The sequence below is a fragment of the Pteropus medius genome, unplaced genomic scaffold (assembly GCF_902729225.1).
Source record: "Pteropus medius unplaced genomic scaffold, Ma_sr-lr_union100, whole genome shotgun sequence".
In the NCBI taxonomy this organism is placed as follows: domain Eukaryota; kingdom Metazoa; phylum Chordata; class Mammalia; order Chiroptera; family Pteropodidae; genus Pteropus; species Pteropus medius.
The window spans coordinates 7,552,528-7,578,623 of record NW_024355008.1 but is presented as its reverse complement, the minus strand read 5'-3'; the positions used below and the strand labels follow the sequence as shown (position 1 = coordinate 7,578,623).

At 35.4% G+C, this 26,096-nt stretch overlaps 1 protein-coding gene across 5 annotated transcripts in view; it reads left to right on the top strand.

Annotated features, from left to right (window-relative positions):
* The window catches only part of CD47 (CD47 molecule), a 46,787-nt gene that overhangs the window by 1,192 nt on the left and 19,499 nt on the right, over positions 1-26,096 (top strand). For all 5 annotated transcript variants that reach the window (XR_005651515.1, XR_005651516.1, XM_039856939.1 and 2 more), the window contains exons 2-3: positions 9,460-9,807; positions 18,145-18,234. Coding sequence is in view for 3 of the 5 variants with exons in the window: in XM_039856939.1 (XP_039712873.1) it covers positions 9,460-9,807; positions 18,145-18,234 (438 nt within the window). In the remaining 2 variants the exon portion in view is untranslated. The remainder of the gene's footprint in view (positions 1-9,459; positions 9,808-18,144; positions 18,235-26,096) is intronic.

The window sequence follows — 26,096 nt, the reverse complement described above, 5'->3', positions numbered from 1 at the left end:
TTGTTACATTTAATTCTAGAATGCTAAATTAATTAGATTTTAAGCTGATTATTAGCCTTACTCTGCCATTCATAAAGATTTGTGACTTCAGCTATTTTCAAGATGCTATTTTCAGCTTACCACTTTCCCCACTCTGAATATCCTGGGATGTTGGAGCTGTTACTAAACACTGTGTTATATAAAGGATTAGTATTTGATAAAGTAGTGTTTCCTATCATTATCATCAATGGCTAGTTGTCAATATCATTATAGCTCAAAGAATACTTTAAGAAACCTGTTGTATAGTCAGAAAGCAATGTTGAACAAGATTATACATTTGTGATAAAATATCACTAATTTAGACTGTAGGCAGCAAAGCTATTCTGAAGAATAAAAACTAAATCATGTGCTGTTTTAAAAACAGAGGTCCTATTTTCAAGTAAATTAGAAAGGATTGCTAGAATGCTACTTTGGGAGATAGGAATTCTGCTAGGTCCTCTTTAGTAATAGTTAAAGATCATGTATAATTAGTACTCGATTGCATACAATATTAATATTCTCGAGTCCCTACAGAGTCATAGAATTCAGAATTTATGGTATTTTATTGTATTTAGTTAATAATAACCTGGAAAAAAAAAGACATTCATTTGAGTTGACACTGTTAAGTGTTGAATATTAACCAGGAAGTGATAGTATTTGTCATAAAATACAATGAATTTTGTGTGTGTGTGTGTGTGTGTGTGTGTGTTTAATATGTAGTATTAAAAGGACATGATGGTGATGCTGTTTCAGAACACAAGTAGTTATAAACCAGGGTATTTGGGACGCTGAATTTAGAATGTAGAATAAGTAAGAAAGTCCATGGATTTGTACATTTATTTGTTTGTATTTGAACTTCGATTTTGCTTTAAGTTTCATTTTTAAATAACTGGTAAAGCCATTTCCTGGTAACCATTACAGTTTCAGTTGACCTTTGTAATAAGTTACCTAAAATGCCCATTCCATCTAATTACAGGCAGACTGCACTCCACAGTACCCCCTCACCCCCCGTATTGGTTTACAAGCTGCAGAATGAATTACTATGCTCCTTTCCTTCCCCCACCTCATATATTCAGTTATATTTTGTTTAAAAGCACATCAGCAGTTTCGATGGTATTCACCAATTGATAAATAAAGCCTCACTCAAATAATGACAGTATATGAACTGTCTTTTCAGTGATTGGATTATTTTTCTTTGTTGAAAGTGAATTTTTAAAATCAAGCGTACACATGATTTAAAACATTCTTATTGTCTAAGTCTAGTAGTAATTTGGCTTACTTAAATGAAAGTATTTTCTTTTAAAGAATGTATTACTTTTAAACATAAGTTATTATTTTAAAGTGGTAAATGCCTATTTAAAAGTACTTATTTATGGGGCTGCCCCAATAGTCTAGAAACAGTGTGCTAAAGCTAAATGCCTACCATTAGAACATTTGCTGATGCTGTCATCTGTATTTTGGCAGATGTTTTATCTTTGCCACTGAGTTGTTGATGGAAATTCGAAAGGCCAGGTTCTAAAGATGAAAAATAGGTGTTCCTCCTGCAATTGATAAATATTCTAAATCCAAAATAATCACTCATTATTGTTTGCATTTCTTAATGCTAATTAAACTATTTTTGCATTCCTTAATGTTCATTCAACTATTGCTACTATGGAGATTGTTTTTAATATATTAATGTTATTTTTGTAATAATTTTTATAAAACCATTTTACTCATCTTTTAGATTTTTGCTGTCATAACTTTTTATACAAGATAAAAATTTGTTTTTCTATCTTGTATCTCAGCCTAATATAATGCACTCCTAGTTTGTAAAGCTACTTTCACTTGTGATAGTGCAGATATTTCTTCTATGACAAAAAAAATAAAAAGAGAGAGAGAGAGAATAATAGTGTAGGACCAATTTTACTAAACAGGTAATTTGATTGTGACATACCAACCTATACTAAGACAATATGAACCTGGATTTTCTCTCTTTGTGGGTACATGGAGTTGAAACAGGAATTACAAGCTGCTCCCTCCTCTATTTTATTCTATACCCTTGGAGCAGTTGTATAAGACTCAGAATCTGGTCAGCCCCAGGGTTTGAGAATAAATGTACGTATTTGAATACATGTCACACTTATGGGTTAAAAGGCGAGGCAGAGAATTTGGCAAGTGCAGGGTCTCTCAAAAATGTTTTTTCTGTTTAAAGCAAGTATGAGTTCTTGGCTATGCTCTAAGCACTTTGCAAGGCCCTCTTAGACATTTAGACAAATTTCAGATTCTGTGTCTCTTAATATCTTAAAACGTAGTTTATAAAGATAGAGATTTTTTGTTTTTAACTTCAGTGGTACTTAATATTTTAAGTGTCTCATGAGGTCATCATTCTGGTTGTTGGTGACTTTAAACTGCCCTTCCCCCTGTAATTCTAGTTTGACCACTTCTCTTCTTGTAAGGCCACCTTTAAATCTAGTGGGAGATTACTTTGAGTCAGAACTAAACACTACGGAAATTGGCACTTTACCCCAGACCTTATTTGATCTCTACTCAGGAGAGATCTGACTAAATTCTCCTATTTGACCTTAATTCTAACCCGATTCAGTTTGAGGCTCCAGTTTTTCATAGCAGGGGCAAGGTCTGATGGCAGACACTGGTAGGATTCATTTCTACCAGATATCTTTACTCATGAGCTTTGCTTCATTTACCTTAGTGATTGCTGGGGCTTCTTATATCCCGTTCCTAACATCCATTCCCAGCAGATAATTAACTTCCTACTCCACTGCAAAAAATAGTGACGCGTGTAGACTCTCAGCTTCCCTCCCACCATTTCTAAACTTATCTGTAATATCTTAGGCAGCTTTCATCTCTTTTGCCTTTCTTACCCAGTTTCTGAAGTATACCTATTCACCTTTTTAAGGTAAAGACTACCTGCCTACAGCTCTTTCACGTCTACCATCTTGGAGACCTAGCTAATCAGCTTAATTCTTCAGTTTTATATCTTAGATCTTTCCCTCTCAATTGGTTCTCTCACTTCAGCTTCCAGACATGCTCGAGTTTTACCCCGTATTAAAAACAAAACAAAAACAAACAACAAACAAGAAAACCTTGCTTTTGTCTCTGCCTACATAGTCTTCCTGTTATTGCCTTCTCTCTCTGTTTTCTTACACTGCCAAATTTATTGAAAGAATCTCTTTCTTCATTCCCATTCACTTTCCAAATTGTTTTCTGACTTCTGATTCGACTAGTCCATTGACATTGCTGCAGATAAAAAAGCTAATGCTGCGATTTTCAGCCTAGAGGCTGTACCTATCCCACTAACCTCTATTTTTTCCATATTAAGACCCTTCCTTGGTGTCTGCAGTGGAATTCTTTGCTGCCTCACCTACTTCTCTCACTTTTCATTTCCTCGGTTTGTTGTTCTTTAACTACTTGCTCCATAAATATTGGTATTCTCCAACACTTTATTCTCTGGTACCTGCTCTATTTGCTTTGCAGGGACTCTGGGCATCTTGTTTATGCTCGCGATGTCAATTACCAGCTATATTCTTAGTGATTCCCAAGTCTTTGTAGCTCTGACCTTTCTCCTTAAATCTAGATCCATATATCCTGGGACCTACTGTACATCTCCATTCCATCATACCACAGGTACTTTAATACTGAGCCTATTAAGTATTAATAGAATATTCCCCTCTAATTCTCCTAAATCTCTTTTCTCTATAGTTAATCCACAATCTAACTAGTTACACGTACTATTTTGGTTAACAGCTTTAGTTCTTTCCTTTTTTTCTCACTTACCTCCCATATCTGACTTATGTCAATTTTATTTTTTGTTATTTAATGTAATTTTTGGCTTTGTCTCTAGTGTCGTTACCTGGACTATTGCAGTGATCTCTGAATGGGCCTCCCATTCTTATCTTTCTGCTCACAGTTCACCCTTCATATTGCTGTGCTATTTTTTTAAAAGCAAGTTAATCTGAGTAGTTTGCTATTGCTTATGTTATCAAGTCCACACTCCACAGAATGATATTCAAGGAAGCTTTTACAATGTTTTTAATCATTTTTTCCAGTCTCTTTTTCTAGAGCTCACCTGAGTAATCTTCTGCTTCCAGTTATTTACTTTCTTCATTCCCACGTGCATTATACTGCTCTGCCTAGAAAGCCCTTCCCTTTCCATAACATTCTTACTCATCCTTACAGACCCAGTTTACAATCACCCTCTAGGAAGATTAATCTTAGATACATTCATGTAATTTTTAAAGAACTCTGCCCTCCAACCTGTGACTGACTTGAGATTTTTCATTAAAATATATAGCTTCATGATTCTATAATCAGGTCTGTAGACGTGAGAAGCAGTGGCGGATTCTCGTGAATATAGAAGAGTGAATCCTCTCATGTTCATCATCTCATTAAATCTTAACAAAATCTCTATAAGGTATATATCATCACTCTTCACAGTTTATAGAAAAGGATACGGAGGTACAGAGGTTAAATAACTTGCCTAAGGTTGTACCTCTAGGAAGAGCTAAGTCTTGAGCCAGGGTGGAACATGTGCAGAGGCGTAAACATAACAGTACATGTGCATATCCATGGGATTTCAAGAAGGTCATTATGATTGGACCTTAATTTGGAAATGAGGAAGAACAGGAGATGGGGATGGACATGATTTTGAAAGACTTAGTTCGTATTACATGTTAATACACTTAGAATTTAGCCTGAAAAGAGGGAAGGGGGTTGTTAAAGTATATTAAGCAAAGGAGTGCACATTTGCATTTAGAACATTTATTTTTGGAACTGTGGAAAATACATTGAGGCTGGGATGGGGAAATGTTGAGGCTGGAGGCAGGGAGCTAGTTAAATGGCAACAGTTTAAAGGAGAAATGATGAATGTCTAATTCATTCATACAACAGACACTGGATTTAAGAACTATTAAATAGGTTGAGACTACCAAAAATTCTTCATGGCTTATAAAAGGGAAGAGTCCTATATGACTCTTAGGTCCAGGTCTGGTTGACTGGCAGATAATAGAAGATACTTTAGGGAAGTGAGGATTTGGTAGAGGGGTAGAGAGAAGGTAAACAGATTTTTGGACAAGTCGACTTTGAAGTAACAGTAGTACATCCAAGTGGAAATGCATAGCAGACAGTTGGTTTTCCAAGGACTTAAGGAGAAAGGTGGGGCCTGGTTAAATATAAAATGTATAAGTAGTTAAAACGATGAAATATGGGAGAATACTGGGGAGTGGGGAGACATTGCTGAATACGAAGCCTTTAGGAACACTAATTTTTATTCTGAGTCAAGGAATAGATTTCAATAAAGAAAGGAAGCTGGGATGGGTAGACAAAACCGTAGAAGAAAATTCAGAATCAAGAGATACCATAGGGTCTAATCAATGTACTATAAATTTGAAACTAATAATAAATTTTTTTAAAAAAATAAGAGCCATCATAGAGGCTAAGGGACAAGAGCAAAAGAAGAGCTGCCCACTGGCTCAAGACTGTAGAGAATTAATATAGAAAGTGAACCATGCACATTTTTCACAAGGGATTATTGGTGACTTTGGCAAGAGCCGTTGTAGTGAAGTATATAAAGGTGGAGCCATGGTGGTCAGGTGACAGATTTAAGAATTGAATAGAAAGTGAAGAAATGTTTTTAGATTATTATTTTAGGATGCTAAGGAAGAGAGAAACATATAAGAGATTTTTAAAAAGTCGGTAAGTATTCAAGCATTTTTTTAAATGTTAAAAAATCCCTGAAACTTAAGTAAATGAAATAGGGGGATGTGGGAGGCTGATAATCAAGTAGGGAAAGTCCTTGAAGAGATTGATGGGTGTGGAGGCAGTAATGGAAACTAGCTCTAAGACGAAGGGATTCATTTCTGGAGAGAGGGAATTGGGATTGGGGAAGGAAATGTGTGGATAGTTAGGGTTGCTGGTAAATTTTTAGGTGGGGGAGTATTGGAAACTTCTTCTGGCTTCTCATCTGAAGGACTCAATTTGAATTAAGAAATAAAGAGAGAAGGCTCCTTTGGAGAGTATAGGATAAGCTCTTGCAGAAGGAGAGTGATTTAAGAGCTCTTACAAAGGAGAGAAAATTTGCATGGAACTTGTTAAAAAGATTGAAGACCCAGATGGGTGGGGAGTATGACAATATTCTGTTGTTCCTCTAGTAGCAATGCACATTTTCTTACAAATTTGTAAGGCTGATTGCTCTCCTGCCCTTCCATAGTACTTTGTTCATACAGGAAGGGTAGCACTTACAATCTTGGGTTTTAAAAAGTACATAACATACCCCCAATAAGCTCCGAAAAGATAATTCATACTTTTTTTTTTTCATCATTGTATCTCCACATCCTATCACAATGTTTAGGTCAGGTAGTTCTCAATAAAAGTTTGTTGCACTTTTTAAATTTCTGAGCTGGACTTGTGTGCTATGACTATGGCATTGAACCTTCTTTGCAACTACATAGTGGCTTTTTTCAGGGATATGATATGAGATGGTTTAGGTTGGTGACCTGTGTTCACATGTTGTAAGGACCAATATTTTTGGCATGCAATATAAAATAGTTGCATGCCAAATGCAACTATTCCTGTTTCATTTGTAGTTTATTGATAACCCTGGTATCGCTGATGGTTACATTTATCTATTCCTGTCTGATTTAGACTGCTATAGGCATGTCTTGATTATTCAGGATTTCCTTATTCATGTTAATTATCTATGTTCTATTATTCTCTATATTTCGAATCTTTTCTTCACTTTGCTGTTTCATCAGAAGTCAGGCAAGAGAGAGAAAAATCAGATAATTTTACTACTTAATGGTTATTTAATAAATGTTTATAGAAGATGAAGTTATAGTTAACAGTTGGTGGACTTTTACATTTTTGGATGACCCTTATTTATTAATTATTAGTGCAAGGGTTATTCAAGTTACAGTTTATCCAAATCAAGTTTACTTTGAATTTTATTGACAGAATTTATACTATTTAAATTGCTTCAGCTGTAAGATTTTTGATTGCAACAAATAATGCAGTGCAATTAGTGCTTCCTATATTCTTTAGAAAATTCATTCTCTAAGCATAAGTTACGAAATTGTGGAATGTTTGCTGACCACTTACTTACCTAGAGCCTTCTAAAAAAGTTCACTAGGATAACTGAGCTCTTCACTTGTATCTCTTTTATTAAAGGATGATTTTTAGAAAGTAAAATCTTGACTCAAATTTAAAATAAGCACGTGTCAAAGATTTTATTTCACACATTAATAAGCAAACTAGAAAGATGGTAAGACCAGCTTGGTTTTTAAAGAAAATTGGAAGAACAGACATGTTTATAGGCAATCAAGAATGCTGAAATGAATTTGTGAATATATGCAAATTGGTCAATATCCTCAGGGCAATAAAATGTAATTTTTTGAAATCCTCTCTTTCACAAGGTGGAAATCAATTGCAGAACAAAGTTTTTTTGTATCTCTATGGACATGAATCATTTGCATTACCATCAGTTTTGTACAACTTACAAAATTATAAAATAGCTCAGTCAAACACAGCAAAAGGCACAGGCGCCTATAGAATCAAATAGTCCCAAAGGTCTGTCAGACAGTGCTCAACACTCCATTGAAAGAATACCCAGTAATCCTTTTGTCTGTTTCAAAATCGTTCACCATATTTTCTGACACAGTCCTTCCTAACTCCAACATCACAGCCAGTTCCTTCTCTCCTTGTTTTACACTGTAGTCTCCCCCTCAATGCTTCTTTCTCAGGGGAAGTAATTCAGAACCCCAAGGTTTTGAAGAATGCAATTGGATTGCTTCTCGGCCTTTCGACTAAGATCAAGTGAAGAATGCAATTGGAAGTCCAGGTTTTGCCTGGGGCTTCCTAATATTTGGATGACTGGAGATGTAGAGACCTGGAAAGAAGTGAGCTATGGATTGCCCACAAGCTTGGTTCAGACTGCAAATTCCCAGAAATATAACAATTTGAACCTGCCAGTCAGAGAAGGTCTAGATCATTACTTTAAAATGCTGTGCTGCCTAGTTTTATAGTATCACTCTGCAAATTTATAGCACAGTATTGTTTAACGGGCACCTGCCCATGTATTTTCTCCTTGATGCTTACCATAATTCTGTGAAGTAGCCCAGTGTTCATTTTTGATTCTCTTACTTACAGAGAGTAAACCAAGGCATAGAAAAGTTAAGTGAATTGCTTGAGGTTACACATACTAAAAAGTGACAGATTGGATTTGTACTCAGGCTTCCTGAACATTTTCCAGTTCGTATTCTGCTGTGAATCCTAGTATTCAATTCAGTGGGCATTTACTGAATAATATGTTCCTAGAATAGTAACATCCTATGCCCCTGAGTTTTATTCCCAGTTTATATAGAAGGAAGAAATCTTATTAAAGTTGGTATTTATATTTGTTAGTGCTTTGTTTTTTAAGGGAAAAGACAACTAGCTATTTAAAAGAGTTGATAAATGGCTGAAAAACATGGAAGATAATTACAATTTTTCCATGTTCTTACAAATTTTAGATGAAAGACTAGTGATTGCATTTACTTTCTCAATCCCTGTTTTATAAAACAACAACTGATAGTTTATCCTATTGAGAAGAGTTGATAGGATATATTCTACTTATTACCAATATCTGCTCTTGGTTTCAACTTGTTTCTAGTTTTATTTTGAGTGGTTTATAGTTTCTAAGAGGAAGGAATACCTGTATTATACATTTGGAAATTGCTGTTCTGTCCTTTCAATGAAATGTAGGGGTGAGAAAATGCCTTTCAGTTGTATATAATCCTTTTTAATACTTGCATACAAAATGTCTATTGTTGTCTGTATTTTGCAATGGGGAAGTAACCATAGAGTATGTTTTTTGCCCTTAGCATTCTAAGACTTTCCATCCTAGTGGAAAAGCTGTGATTCATCTGATTTACTTTTTATATTAAAGTACAGTAGATCTCGCCATGTTTTTTGGAAATGCAACACAAAGAGAGAAACTTCATATCAGTTTAGCAAGTTCTATTTGGAGGAAGTGTATAGGAGTTGAGACTGAATATAATATTTGGTTTGATTTTTCTGCTAAAAAATTTCCCATAGTAAGGACAATTTTTTAAATACATGTATCAGTAGGCAGTAATGATTACTTTAAAGCTTCCAAAGCCAGATACTGTACTGCATGTTCCAACACAAGTTGCTGAGTTTATTCCCAAGACACATGATAATGTGTAGTTTGTATTACTATGAATGAGTAAGGAAAAATTACAGTATTGTCTACCAGCAATGCACATTAATATTAAAATAATTTTTCTTTTTCAGCTTGCCCATCTTCTCTCTGTAGCTTCACTGTAGCTTAAGTGAACAATTGAAGCATTGCTCTTTTCTCTATAGGATTTATAACATACCTGAGATCTTATAGTATTTTATTATAATTCTATAATAAAAAGAAACTATTTTATTTTTCTTTTCCAGGTTCAGCTCAGCTAATTTTAAATAAAACCAAACCTGTAGAATACACCATTTGCAATAAAACTGTTGTCATCCCATGCTTTGTTTCTAATGTGGAGGCGACTGTCCTTGACGACTTTTATTTAAAGTGGAAATTTGGAAATGAAAACGTTTTTACCTTTGATGGAGAGCAACGTAGTTCCACCCCTGGCAAAAACTTTTCGAGTGCAACAATCGTACCAGAAGCATTACTAAACGGCACTGCATCTTTGAAGATGGATAGGAGTGATGCTGTCCCAGGAAACTACAGTTGTGAAGTAACAGAATTAAGCAGGGAAGGCGAAATCATCGTAGAACTAAAACATCGTGTTGGTAAGACTTCTGTAAAAGCTTCCTTTTATTTGTCCTGCAGCAACCTGATCCTATCAGAAATGGGGCATAATGGGGCTAGGAACTCTATTGAATCAAAAAGCAGACTGTTAATAATAAATGTTGATATAATGTTTAGCAGCTTTGAGAGCATGAATTTTGTCTTATTTGCTCTCCACTTTTCATAGTAAAATTCCTTTGCTGTTTGTTATGTGTGTGGTTCTCAGACTTTGGGTTTGAGGACTGTTCTATTGGAGTGAGCAGTCCTGGGATCATCTACCATTTCTGGTCATCAAACCATTTCTGTTTGCTGCCATCGAGAGTACTTTTTCTTTCATGTGATTAATTTTCCAGATTCTTTCCAAATATTTAGCCTTTTTTTTTTTTTTTTAAATTACCTACACTATCAAGGGTTGACAAGTCCCAACCATGCTCCCGATAGAAAGAATAGACCAGAAGGAAAATCAAGAGATCAAAAATCAGGTCATCATGGATGATTCCTTGAAGTTTCCTGTGCTTATGGTATTCTTTTCCTTGGCCAAGATGTGGAAGAGCTAGGGATCCAATGTGATTGATTTGAATTCGGCCTTAGTGATTGATTCTGCTCCATTTTCACAAACTTGGGTTGGTGAGTTGTGTAAAGCAGTAAAGTTAGCTGGAGTAAACGGTCTGCTTTCTTTTCCTTGCTGTACCAGCTGATTTCTTCAACGACATGCAGGTACATTCTGATTTTCTATTTTGAAAGCTCTCTTAGTGTCACTGGACATATTACTGATCTCGGGATTAGGTCATCCTTTGAGAACCTCTTTTTTAGATGGAATCTTCTAGCATTTGCTGTTATAAAATGTCCATTATCAGATTGGGAATGGGGTATTTAGTTTGATGGACTATTTTGACATTGTTTAGGATTAGGAATCAGGAGACCTGAGTTATATCCCTTATTCTGCAAGTTAACTGTTTGCCTATATTGAGCTTGAAAAGTTACTTCACTGAGTCCAAGTTACCTCATCTCTAAAATGGGAATGAAAATAGATTTGTGCTTTTATATATTCTGTAGTCTAATGAACATCAGATGAGATTCTTTTTGTACAAGTCCTTTGTAAACCAAAGTGATTTGCAAATGTTAGTTGTGTTCCTGTGGTGTTTTATGAGGTGAGATATCAAGTTGCTGAAGCTGGGTGTTGAGAGAGGGATGTTTGTGCAGTAAGAAGTGGGCAGGAGACGACTAAAGCAGTCAAACAATTTGGAAGGCTTCTCTGTTCAGAAACCTCTCCTACATTGTAACTTGTATTAATTTGATATTAAATTGGGCTAAGGAGCTTTTATATATATATATAATCTTTCAGCAGGGGTCTAGTCAGTCATATGAACTGTGAGTGACTAGAATTAGATAATCTAATACCTAGTTGAAATTTTTCTGAGGGATAGACTGTACCATTTCATGGGAATGAGAAAACAAGACACAGGGGAGTGGTAATTTCTGAGTGTAGTATAGGTCACTGAGAGGGAAATTAGTAAATTCAAGAGACCTGAGAAGCCAGAAGATGGAACAAAGATGGATGGGAAAGGGATACTGATATCTGAGATGAAGACAGAGTTTATAGTTTTATGTGTGAACGTTTTATCTTTCTTTGTTTTCAAAGTACCCTATAAAAAATATGAGCTATGCTTACTTTGGGGGCCATTAAAATTAGGTGTTTTGTTGGAGAGAACGTGGAAAATTCTACCAGAGGTCTCAGACATTCAACTTTGCACTCATTTTTATTTTTTGAAATAATTATAGAGTCATAAGAGGTTGCAAAGATAGAACAGAGAGGTGCTGTGTACTCTTTGCCCAGCTTCCCCAAATGGTTACATCTTATGTAACTGTAATTAAATGTCAAAACCAGCAAATTCACAGTTGTGCAATGTGTGTATATTTCTTTGTCATTTTATCACACGTATATATTTATGTAACTACCACCACAATCAGGATACAGAACTATTCCGTTAACGTATATATGTCCCTTATGCAACCCTTTTCTAGTCACTGCACCCCTACTATTCTTAACCTGGAAGCACAATTTGTTCTCTATATCTATACTTTTTTCATTTCATCAATGTTGTATAAATGGAATCATACAGTATGTAACCTTTTGAGATTGGCTTTTTTTCACTCAGCACAGTGCCCTTGAGATCTATCCATGTTGTGGCATGTATCGATAGATTTTCTTTTTTTTTTTCTGAGTATTATTCCATGGTATGTGTATATCATCATGGTTTGTTTAACCGTCTACATCTACCTACTGTTGGGCATTTTGGTTGTTGCCATTTGTTTTTGGCCGTAACAAATGAAGCAACTATGAACAATTGTGAATAGGTTTTTATGTAGATATAGTCTTCATTTCTCTTGAAATGCACAGAAATGTAATTACTGGACTGTTTGTAAGTATAGGCTTAGTTTTTAAAGAAACTGCCAAATGTTTTCCAGAGTGATTCCATTTTTCATTTCCATCAGCAACATATGAGTGATCTAGTTCCCCCACATCCTTGCCAGCATGTGGTGTTGTCACTATTTTTGCACCATTTTTGCAACAAACTCCTCTGCACAGAAAGGTTAATTGAGGCAGGACTCTTACAAATTTATTGTGGTAATGATACTTACCCATCATGTGGACTTTGGAGATTTAGGTATTAGAAACCATTTTTACTATGTTGTGCTGTTTTGCAAATACAGGCATAAATGAGAGCTAGAAATTGCTTAATAGAGAATTCCACTTAGTAGAATGTGGAGTAATGGAGACCATTCTTTGTTCCCTTTTAGGGAGTACTAGGACTGAATATGTGGAAATATTATATATGAGATATAGTTTTATATACCTCTGGTGCCTTTGTACAATACAGTACCCTGGAAGGGGCACAAGACTTGAATTTAGAGAGTTTTTTCTGTGCATCGCCACTTTTTAGTTTAGGAAAACTTAGATAAAAAATTCAACCTTTCTGGCCCTCAGTTTTATCTATAAAATGAAGATACCATCTCCATCGCAGGAGAGTTTTGAGACGTAAGTAAGCTAATACTTTAAAAAAGGTTTATTGAGTGCCTACTATGTGCCAGGCACTGTGCTAGGCATTTTGGATTCAATGGTGACTAAGACATGATCCTTGCTTTCAAGAAAGTGAACAGTACAAATAAGGACAATAAAAAAAAAAAATCTGACATTTATTTGAGCATTTGCCAGATACTATATGTATGTTGCATCCTGTGATATTCTCAGGAACTCCTGGAGATAAATATATGTCTTACCATTTACAAGAAGACAGATTTAGGTTACTTGTTCAAAGTGAGAGTCATAGCCAGGATTTTAGCCCAGATCTGTCTTCAAAATCCAGTATTATTATTTTTTTTTAACTGCCATAGGATATTGTGAAAACACCTTGTAAACAACCAAATACTATGTAAATATGGTTATAAAATGTGTTATTAGTATCTGCCTTTATATTATTAATGAAAAAAAAACTTGGAAGCTTAAGATTTTACATTTTTCAAGTAAGCTATCAGTTTTGTTTAAAAGATCAAGTTCAGATTCAGCAAGTTGCTGTTTCCATCTTTGACAACATGATATGCATTATGTTCATTATGTTGACATGAAGGCACTACAGGATCCTCGTATTAGTTTTCTGGTGCTGTATAACAAATAACCACAAATGTAGCAGCCTTAAAAAATACAGTTTTTTTAATACCTCACAGTTTTGTAGGTCACAATTGTGGTCATGGAATGACTGGGTTCTCCAAAGTCTTATGAGGCTGAAATCAAGGTGTTGGCCAGGCTGTATTCTCATATGGAGTTTGGGGTCTTGTTTCTTGTGGTTATAGGACTGAGGTCCCTGTTTCTTTGCTAGATGTCTGCTAGGGACTTTTCTCAGATCTCGGAGGTTGCCCTCATTCCTTGCCACATAGCCTCTTCATATTTAAAGTCAGCAATGAAAATCTTCCTTTTGTTGAAGTCCTCTCATATGTTGAATTTCTTTTGCCAGGAAGGGCCCAGACCCTTTTAAGGGCTTACTGAATTAGATTAGCCCCCTCTTTCCCAAAGACAATCTCTTTTTCTTAAAGTCAACTGAATGAGCACCTTAATTACACCAGCAAAATCCCTTTTGCCATATGACACAGCATAATCATGTGAATGAAATCCATCCTATTCACAATCTCATCTCTCCTTCAAGGGGAAGAAATTATAAAAGGCTGATTGCAGGGTGCAGGGATTTGGGGAGCTACCTTGGAATACTGGGTTTGATTAAATAACTGAGACTACAGCCTAACCAAGTCAGTACCTCAAAAAAGTCATCACAATCCTGAAATGTAAAAATTTAGCTTGCATTTTAGTGTTGTGAATTTTACTGTGATCTTTTTTTGTGGAAACAGGTGTTCTCTGTGTTTGCGAAGGTTTACCATGTACAAGCATACCTCAGAGATATTGTGGGTTAGGTTATAGACCATCACAATAAAGCCAGTTTTGCTGGTGGAGGGTTTTGCCTTCAATTTGTTAAAAACAAAAACAAAAAAAAACAACAACATCTGTGAAGCATAATAAGCGAGGTGCAATAAAACAAGGTATGCCTGTATATATTTGAAGGAAAGGTACATTAGAATGATCTCTTTAATTTTTGTGTTTATTCCGTTTCGTACACAGTGATAAGAAGAATGAATTACGGGCTTTTTATGATACTTAGGCTTGGGAGCAAAATTTAAATAGTCATCCATAGACCATATATTCTTCCAGGGAGCCACTCTGCCTGAGTAGGAATTGGGGGAGAATAATGGACAGAGATGTCAGCCATAGCTTGAATGAAATGAGAGTGTGGATGCCCTTGGATTATTTTTCTTAATCACAAGGTGGAAAAATATCTGATGTTGTTCTTCGTCCATTTTAAGCTTAATTTATTTTTTTAGTGCCACAGAAATTTAGAGCTGAAAGGGACCTTAGAGAAGTACCTTGTCTCCTCCCCTTGGGGCACAAAAATTGAAGTCATCTGACAGTACTACCATAACAAATCAATAGCTTAATTGGCATATAAATTGTTTTGTATGAAACATTGGGTATCTCATTTGGTACATTCATATCCAATTCAATGATCCTCAAACTCTTACCACCTTAACAAATTAGAGGTAACTCATGTCAGTGAGAGGACGTAACACAGTCATGTAAATTATAGCAGAGGTCTGCAGCAATGATTTTAAACAGAGAATCATGGACCACCCCACACATTTACCTTGGGGAACATATTAAAATCTTGGGGTGGGAGCTGACAGGGGAAAGGGTTTGAAATTTGAATAAACCCCCAGGTGATTCTAATAAGCTCCATTTAAGAATCACTTAGACAATAATATGTTTGTTCTATAACCCCACCCTTTTCTGTCATTGAACTGTCTCTTACACTTATTATTTCTGCACAGGGGCTTGGAGTCATCTAGTCTGTCTTGCCATCTAATTCAGGAATTACTTCTGTCACACCCCAGGTAAATTGGTCATTCAGAGTTTTTACCTAAATGCTTGACATGATGAGACTCTTTCTTCCTAAAGTATCTAGATTATTGTCAGAAAGTTCCAGTTCTTTTGTAAGTCAAGCTAAAACTTGCAGCACTGCAATTTCTTACTCACTAGGAGGGCTATAAAAGTTCTCTCCCAAGTTTCTTCTTACCTAAAGTAAGAATCCCCAGTTCTTTCAGCCATCCCACATGGTTTCAGGATCCCCGTTCTGGTCACCTTCTTTGGATCCATTCCATTATGTCTTCCACTGTGATGAGTAAAACTGGACTAAGAACTGCATTTGTGGGCCATGTCCTATGCCCTGCCTCTCTATGCAATTGCTGCACAAACTTTCTGATAAGTCCTGCTTCTCTAGAATTCATTCTACGCATGGCTGCCAAAGAAGATTTTAAATAAATCAGATCATTTTTCTTCTCTATTGAGGCCTTCTAATCACTTGTCATTGCTCTTAGAATAAAATACAAACTCTCTTAACAAACTGTTAAGACCTAACATAATCTCGCCCCAGCAAACTCTTCCCATCTCCTCTTGTATCACTAAATTCTAACCACAGCAACCATCATTTGGTTGCTCAAAGTTGCAGTTCCTTTGGAGTCTCTTCCCTGTCTTCACTTGGCAGGCTCCTTCCCATACAAGGCTCAGATCCAGTTCCTTTCCCCAGAAGCCTTTCATTACTACCCTCAAGAGTCTGTCCTTCATCTCCTCTCCTTCTTCAGGCTCATGGCCCCACCTGCCTTGTTCACTGCTGGACCTCAGATACCTTAGAAGAGTATCCTACCCCATGGTAGGCTTTCAGTAAATGTTTGTTTAATAAGTACAAAATGAGTGGTCAGACCAGGGTCAAACATACCTCTTATTTTTACTAATAGATTTCTGTTAATAAATCCTAAGATTGTTGAAGATTGTTTTATAGGGACAGAGGCTAATGAAAGAACATTTCATTGTCAGCTCATCTTGAACATGAGATCAGATGTTGGCTATATTTTGAAAGTAGAGCTCACAGGATTGACTGTTGGACCAGATGTAAGGTGTGAGAGAAACCAAGGAATCAAGGATGACTCCAAGGTTTTTGGCCTGAGCAACTGAAGAAATGGAGTCACCAGTACTGAAATGGCAAAAACTAAGAGGGAAGGTTTTGGTCAGGGAGGGGATCAGGAGTCAGTTTGGGACTTGAAAATTTAAGATACTTAAGATCCTTAATTTACTGTGTCATAATATCCTTAGCATTGAGGGGTTAATAATTCCTCATATCATAATTGTGAGGATTTGAGAAGTTAATATAACCAACTCAAAACAAAATAATAGAGACAGTGGGTAGAGAAAAGTAAGTCGATTAAGAATAGTCATTATATCATAAAGCTTTTACTAAATCCTGTGGGCATTGTATTTGAAAACCTAAACATAATTCACAGAGGTTTTTCCTGGTAGGATTTTAATTGAAAGGGGTTTTTTTTGGAAGATGTTCAGTAATTCAGTTGGAAATTAAGGTGGTATTGATTCAGAGTATCTGAAAACATCTCTCCTGGTGGAGATCTGCAGCAACTGGAACATCAAAAAAAAAAGTGTCTTCCATTCACTCGCCAAACTGTCTTATGATTGCACCCTTCAACAGTAAACCTATTGAGTCTACTATGTATAGGGCAACTGCTAGATACTGGAAAGCTAATGTCTCTGAGATAAAAATTTATAGTGTTATATTCTGGGGATTATTGTGAACATTTACCAGAGTTTAACATTATAAGCTTAGCACGAGAAATGCATGGCTAGCATTATGGTAGGAAAATCTGCAAGGTTCCTCACGTGCTGATAAAGAGAGGCAGAGCAGTGGAGGATTTCAAAGAGTTGATTTCAGAGGAATGCTAGTACGCTGGCTTTTGGGCAGTATTCACTGGTGTTCTCCACACAACTTCCCCTCCCTTTCCCCTGCAGGCAAGCTTTAAAATATTAAGTGTTCTTAACATTTCATTTGAAGTCTCACTATCACCATTTTCTTTATAGAATGGGTGGCTATACTTTTACTGTCTAGGTATCATGTGACCCACTTAATAGAAGCTTCCTTAATACCTAAAGCTTCTCATGTTACTTTATATGTAAACAGCCATTTTTCAGCCTATTCAGTTATTCCAAAATACATCTTCTGTTCCAGAGTAAGTTTCAGAAAAGCTAGGGCTCACATCTCCCTTTGTCTTAAGTCACAGTAAGGGGAGGATATCTAGTTGTACAACTTCCTTACTTCCATCCAGAGTCGGTCTGTACAGGAAGACTTCACTGTCGCATTAAGGTAAATTCTTGGCACTTTACACATAGAGCCATTCACCATGGGAGCACAAAATAATAATTGTACTTAATGTTTACTTAGCACTTGGTAAGTGCCAAGCTTTGTTTTAAGCCCTTTTCATATCTTAACTTTGTTAATAGTCACAACAGTCCTTCAAGGTGTAGGTGCTGTGTGCTGTACTAGAGTCACAGCTGAAGAACGGAAAGATGTTAAAACTGTCCACGGTCACAGAGGCTATAAATTAGAATTGCGGGTCAAACCCAGGCATTGTGGCTGGAGAGCTTTGTTCTCAGCTTCTGTGGCACACTATTTCTTTCCATAAATCATAGATTAGGGAAAGTGTGACGAAAAACAAATAACTAGTTTCTTGATTCATAAGGAAAATTTGTTATGTAAATAAATTATTATGGGTAATTGTTTATTTAAAGGCCGCAGTTTTAATCAATTATTTTTATTTTCCATCTTCCCAATAAAATATATTGTTGACTTATTATAGTAAATATTAATTGTGATTTTTGCTTTTTCTCTTTCCAGTCTTATGGTTTTCTCCAAATGAAAATATCCTCATTATTATTTTCCCAATGTTGGCTATACTTCTGTTCTGGGGACAGTTTGGTGTTGTGAGTAAGTATTTATTTTTATTTTTGCATATGTTTTTAGTGATGAAATGGTTATTTCTGGGAGGCAATATCAGTGCAATATTTAAGTCACATTAGGAAGTATGATAACATAAATAAGAATATACAGTCTTAATATTCTCTTTGAAGTGCATATTACCCTCATAATTTGCTGTAGTTCTTAACAAGGTTTGTTTCTTAAAAGAATCAGTAGCGGGAATCCTAATAATAACATATCTAAAACTCATACTGATTTTAACATTTACAGGGCATTTACTCACATTATTTTCTTTGGTGATGGGAAGGTCACAGCCTACATTGCAGTGTTAAGAGAGGATGTTGCACTTCTGAGCATTAAGATTCTCCTCTCTTGTTTTCCCAGTTCGAACTTCTCTGCACACATGTGTTCATCCTAGAAAAGGCCTAGTTTGAACCATGTTTGTCATTTTTACTGTGCAATTCTGCAGCCCTTAAGGAAGTAGCCACAGGAAAGTTGTGTTCTTTGACCATGTTTTGCTATAATAATCATGTGACAAAACTTTTCAGGGCAGATCTTAAAGCTTCATCAGATTTAGCATCAACAGTGTAGAATTGTCACTCCTAAATGAGAAGGAAATATGCATTCTGGTTGATAATACTACTCAACCTTCCTTAAACAACACAGCGTTAAACCGTGTGGGGCCACTTATATGTGGATTTTTTTCAATAAGTACTATAAATGTATTTTCTCTTGTGATTTTCTTAATAACATATTCTATTCTCTAGTTTACTTTATTGTAAGAATACTGTGTATAATACATATAATATACAAAATATGTGTTCATCAACTGTTAATTGGTGAAGATCCTGGTCAATAGTAGCTGTTAGTAGCTAAGTTTTCAGGGAGTCTAAAGTTGTATGCTGACATCGACTGCTTGGGTGGGAGCGTCACCTCCTCTAACCCTATGCGTTGTTCAAGGGTCAACTGTATTTCCATACCAGTTTGGTAAAGGAAATTTACTAAATTAGTGAAGTTTTGAGGTGACAGTCTAAACTTTTACATGTTTAAAATATAAGATTTATTTCTGTCTCCCAGTAGTGCACTGAAATAGTCATTGAAGGCCAGTTAACATTTATGCAAGGCAAGGGGTAAATAATGCTGGTTTCATTTATTTATTTTATTCCACAACCTTTAAAAAAAGAAGTGAAAGCTAGTAAAATACTGTAGTGGATAGGCCTATTATAGATTTCATGAATTTTACTTTTACTCAATTTAAGGCATGTATATCTAAAGTGATATGTAAAAATGGAAAGAGAGATGACTGGTCATATATTTTAAGAGCTCTTCTAAATGTATGGCACTCTGGAAATGCTTTGTAATTTAAAAGCTCTTCTCAACTTTTGTCTAAAAGGCAAAAAGGGGGAAAGAAAGGGCTAATGTGACAACTGTCAAGACATTTCACAACTCTCACTTTCAAAACCGATCTAGAATTCTTCTGTAAATTTTCTTAGAATCTCAAGAGACTTTTCACTTTAAGCAAAAGACTGGTATAGCATCAAGACTTCACCAGTCTTCACTGATGTTAGGGAAGGCCTTTAACCTTGTTGGCAGACTCAGGCCTTAAGGCCTACGCTATAGAATTTAGGAAATTTGCTTTTTTAAAAAAATTATCTCACAGAGTGATTTGTTGCATTTGGATTAATCGAAGGTTGCTGATCATGGCATTCTCATTAGTAGCATTATTTTTAGTGGACTGAACCAGGAGTGAGTCTGTTCCTGTCAGCTGTATTTTTACAAAATAAGCTTTACAATTTTTTTCTGACTTAAAAAAGTAATACATAGCACTTTAGAATACCTTACATAATATAGGAAGTTACAAAGAAAAAAACAAGAATCATCTAAAGTCCCACAACCTGGAAATAAACCATTAGTGTAGTCTAGTGAATTTCCTGCTTCCCTTTCTGTCTTATTACTATGTATTTTTCTTATCTTTCTTTAAAAAAAGCAAAACTATAAATGGACTCATGGCTTTTATACATCCTGATTCCCACCTCCACCCCACATTTCTTCTTTTAGGTATGCACTATAATTTACTTAACTCTCATTTTGATGGATATTAAAGATTTTTCCAATTTTTTTTTTTTTTAATATTATGAGAGTAACTCTACTGAAGATATGTAGCCTGGAAATGGTAGAGATATTTTAAGCCTGTTGAAACATACTGTCATATGTTTTTAGAAACATTATATCAATTAATATTGCAGATAAGAATACTTGTCTTTCACCTCACAAGCCTAACATCATTATAATTCTGAAATCTTTGCTAATTTGATAGATGAAAAACATTATTTTAATTTTTTCATGTGTGTTAGTGAGGTGAATGTTCTTTTTTATATTATTCTACTGGTCATATTTTAAGAAACATGCTTATGAACCTAAAAAATATTTTGGTGGCAATTTTTTATTTAGGCTCATCTTAGAACAAGTGTGTGTGTGTGTGTGTGTACAGAAGGTACCTATATACATGATTCACCCAGCCTCAACTCACATTTAAATGTGTTTATAAAATAGTACCTAAACATTTGTAGAACATTTGCTCTTTATGATAGGCATTGTGCAAAGTACTCTCCATCTGAAATCACATTTACTTTTCCCAGGAACTTTATGGAGGTAGGTAGTATTGTTACCATTCCTGTTTTATAGATAAGAAACAGAGGCATGGATAGGTTAGGCAGTTTGTCCACAATCACCCAGGTGTTTTTTGGTACTACTGGAATTTGAACCAGTGTTATTTACCACAACCACTATACTTCCTCCCTGTCTTGAACTTACTTTGAGTTTTTTTTCCATGAAGAGTGAACCTATACCTGCATGCACTGACTGAGTAAATCAGACTGTTATTGATAGAGGAGAATGTGGACCTGCTTTGTTTATTCAACTAATGTCTGTCAATGAGATGCCTACCGATTGCTAAGCACAGGGCTGTGTGCACAAGATGTGGAAGTAAAATGCATATTGCCCCTGGCTTTGTAGCACTCACATTTCTGTTGAGGAGACAAATAAGTGTGCCTCTTCTGTTCCTTTTGTCACATCTTTGGGATAGACCAGGATCTAAATCTCCTTTTCTTTTGGTACTCTTTGTAAGAGGCCTCCTGTTTATGTCCTGCAGATTCAACCAACAGGAGAGTCCTATTTTCCATTCACTGTTTGGTTACACACTTTTTGGAGTGTGGTATCTTATAGCTCCTAAAATATTGCTAGTAACTCAGATTTCTAGTTCTCTTCAAGTTCTCTACAAATCTAGTTCTCTTCAGATTTGTAGATTTCTAGTTCTCTTCAAGTTCTGATTACTGTTTATAGACTATACTTGACCACAGTGGGTTTCTGTCCGTGGTTTTTCTAGCTCTGCCTGTCAGTCTTTAGTAGTCTAAGATAAAAACTGGGTCTTCTGTAGGCTAAATGTTCAGTAAAGACAGCAGATTATGTCTTCCCTTTGAGGAGAAAGACTTTCTTTATACCTAAAAGGTATCTTGAATTGATCTCAGGATGCCATTGATCCTCCTGAGGAAGAAACCTGAGAAGACTTCTGAACTGAAGCCAAGCCAAGGGCTTTCAGATATGGTGAGTCTTAGACCCACCTTTTGAATTCAAAGGTCTCTTATAGGGAAATGTTCCCAAATACCTTTGCTTTTAGCTTTAACTTACAAACTTTTAAGCAAACAAACTTTTAAATCCTATGCTTAGCAAACATCTCAGATTATTAGAATCAAACACTGAGTCTTAACTGAAGTAACAAATCTCTAATAGTATTGCATTTCAGGCACTTTATTTTTGGTCTCATTCACAGTTTCCTATTCCACTTAAATTCCTGGCTGATTTTCAGAGTTCTTCTCACTCTTGGACAATATAACAGATACTTTCTTTCATTTAGACATTTGATAATGATTTCAAGTGCTGCCTACCAATACCTCTTTTTCTCATAAAATTAAGGTTCAGCTCTACATCAAGAACTGGCTAATATTTTGAAATTTTTTGAGATAGATGTATCTTAGCTTATTTTTCTCTCCTTGGAACTTTTTTCATACACAAGGAGTCTTCACTTTACACAGACCTGGATCCGCTTCCAGCATTTTATCTTTTCTTTTTCAGTGTCATGAACTATCTCTGAGAGTTCCTTTCCCGTGAAGGTTTTTGCCAGAGTTACTTCTTCTGGGACATCTTTATTCTTTGTGTCACCACCTCCTCACTGAACTAATTTATGTCAATAAGTTCAGTTTTACGAAGTTTCTCTAGCTGCATATCTAGAATCTCTTGAGTGACAGTAGTGTTGACATTTGCACAGTCAGCTCTTTTTTCTATGATGTCATTTATGTTCTATTCGAAATTCACTTCCAGCATTATCACTTTACATTTCTTTGCTCTTTCATCTTTATTGCCCAGTTCCTCTTTTGATTACCCATTAAAAAATGTCACAATGGTTTGTCACTGGGAAACAGGAGGTAACACAACATATGCTTTGCTGTCTGAGTGAATTGAATAACAGATGTGCAGTGACCAGTTCTTTGAAAGTGACATGATTGGTCACTGATCATGATGCACATCTGTTATTTATGTAGTGATTTGTGGACCGAAGAAATGGCAGTGAAGTTTGCACTTTATGCAATTGCTCAGTTAATATATTGTGGTAACTGAAGTTTGAGCTGGGCTTTTAGAGGACTTACGTTAACTAAATCACGATTACTGAAATTTATGCATATCAGAACTGTGCAAAGCCACGATTGTAGTAATTTATTTAAAACTTGTGCATTCAAGGTTATCTTTCATTTCATTTTCTAACTTTCTAGTCCCTGCACAAGATTATTCCACAAGGATTTTGGTTCCTGCTTGTGGTATTTGGTTAGATGTCCCTCTAGAAATCATTGTTGGGAAATTCAAGAACAAAAAAATTCTCTGTCACAACAACCTTGCGATCTTGCTTAGTCCTTGAGTTCAATTTTGAAGACTAGCTTAATATTAAAAGTAATTAGGCCATGAAAGCACTTTAAAAGAAGTAATGGAACAGAGAATTTCCTCGTAGATTAGAAAAATCTTTCTGAAGAAGTGAGGACATATACTAATTTGCACCAGGAAATATCTATACAGGAAGATATGATATCATCACAATAAATTTAATTAAAAAGAATCATTCTGTGATCTGGTTGATAGCTTCTGTTAATAAGACTTTGCTATTAACTTTACTCTGAATTCTTTTTTTAAAATTTTTTTGTAATTAAATTTATGGGGTGACAGTTAATAAAATTATACAGATTTCAAGTGTACATTTTAATAATACATCATCTGTATATGGCATTGTGTGTTCACCACCCAAACTCAAATTTCCTTCTTTCACCATATATTTGATCCCCTTTACCCTTATCTACCTCCTCCCCTTCCTGCTTTTCCTCTGGTAACCACTAAACTGTTGTCTATGTGTATGAGTTTTTGTTTGTCTTGTTAGTTTGTTGCTTTCCGTTTTATGTCCCACATACAGTTTTACTCTGAATTCTGTTAATCTCGAACTCTCAGTGCTTTTCCTTAGTCCTGTTCACATAATTACCACATTTTGTTATTAAATATATTTTATGTACTGGTTTTATTTTAGAAAGAACTGAAAAAAAAAACTGTAGCTCAGCAATATACTCTTTTGTAGAAATGTAGTTGCTATTCCTTTGATTCTTCCCAAATCAAACTTCCCAACTTCCTGCATACACTCTGAAGTTATGGCATCATCCACAAGGCCAGGGAATATTTTGAACCAAGAAAAGGAAGTTAGTATGTTGGATAGCCTCTTCTTTAATCTTTTATATTCAAAATACTTTCTCCACAGGCCTGGGCTCTTTTATTTCTGAATCCTGTAGACTGAGAATGTGATTTCTAATTATTATTCATTTTGACAATGTTGTTTCATCAAAGCAGGTTGGATAGTGTATGTAGTTTATTATGAAATTATTTTACTTGCCTCTGGCAAGTAACTAGTTTATCATTGGCATTAATATTCATTCTTCCCTCTCATCAGTTTCACAGAACCTTCTTTGTTGTTGTTTTATGAGTGTGTTAAGTATTTTTAAATAGTATTTAAAATTTAATTTTAATTAAATAATTTCAAAATTTGAAATTCTAATTTTATTTTAAAAGTTATTGTGCTTTATCCTGCATCAAAGACAATATTGACTTTCAGCTCAACAGATACCTAAAAATATTCTAAACTTACTTTTCTTGAGTTACCAGAAAATAGCACTTTAATAATAAAAGCAAACATATCCCCCCTTTACGATTTATTCTTAATCTGATATGAGTTATACCTCACTGGTAAGCTTTCTTGTATCATCACTAAGTCACTAATCACTTAATAAGAGACCGTCTAAATGTTATGTCTTTGAGCAAGCATTGAATTCTTGGATTTGGGGGGTTTGTTCATAGACTGTGGTCTGTGTAGGCCTATAAGGGCATATCAAATCCTGTCTTCAGAGTATCATGAAAACTAAGATGATAAATATTATTTAATCTTCAAATCGGCCTGCTAATTTCACCACATTTCATCAACTGCAACCTGCATTATATCTTATATGTGCTTTATATCAGTGACAAGGAAATGAGAACATCCTAATGGAATATTTGTTTCTAACAGCTGTTTCTTCGGGTGGCTAGAGGGACATGCCATTTCTTCATTCACATGAATTTAAAAGATTACATAAAAGGACTTTCTTAGGCTGGAGTAGACCCATACCTTTTATTTAACTGGGAAAGATGATGTCGAAATAACACTTCGCATCACTCACTCGCATTAGAATGTTATGGCCTTCAGGCAGGAGTATTTGTCTTTGTCAGCTGCCAGCACTTAGAATAGTGATTGCCACGTAGTAGATGCCCAGTCAATTCTTGAATAAAGAAATAAAGTAATACTTGTACCTTGATGTTGTTGAGATGGACTGATAAAAGGGCCAATATATTGTAGCTACACAGTAAATATTTGTAGAACAAATAAGTGGACCAACCTACCCCATTTCTGAGAAATGGCTGACTAGATTTAATTATTTTATGGAGGGTATAATTTGTTGACAAAAAAGTAATATTGTCTTCTCATATATTTAGTATTCTTGTGTCAAGAGTACTGAGGTTCTAAATTTTGTTAGAAATGTAAATACAACACCAAATGCTAGTGAGGGTATGGAGCCATGGAAACTCTCATACATTGCTGGTAGGAATGCAAAACAGCCATGTTGGAAGGCAGTGTGGCAGTTTATTACAAAACTAAACATATTTTTTCATATGATGATCCAGCAGTTGTGCTCCTTGGTATTTATCCAAATGGAGTTGAAAACTTATGTCCACACAGAAACCTGCACAGGAATGTTTATAGCAGTTTATTTATAATTGCCAAAACTTGGAAGCAACCAAGATGTTTTTTTCAGTAGGTAAGTGGATAAATGCACTGTGATACATCTAGATAATGTAATAATATTAACCGCTAAAAAGAAGTGAGCTATCAATCCATGAAAAGACATGGAGAAACCTTAAATGCATATTACTAAGTGAAAGAAGCCAATCTGAAAAGACTACATGCTATATGATTTCAACTATAAGATATTCTGGAAAAGGCAAAACTGTAGAGAAAGAGTTGTGGTTGCTAGAAGTGAGATGCAGGGAGAGATGCATAGGGATAGCACAGAGGATTTTTAGGGCACTGAAAATACTCTGTATGATACTTAAATGATGGATATATGTTGTTATACATTTGTCCAAACCCATAGAATATACAACACCAAGGTAACATCAAGTGAATCCTAAGGTAAATTATGGACTTTGGGTGATTATGATGTATCAGTGTAGGCTCATCCTTGCTAAAAATA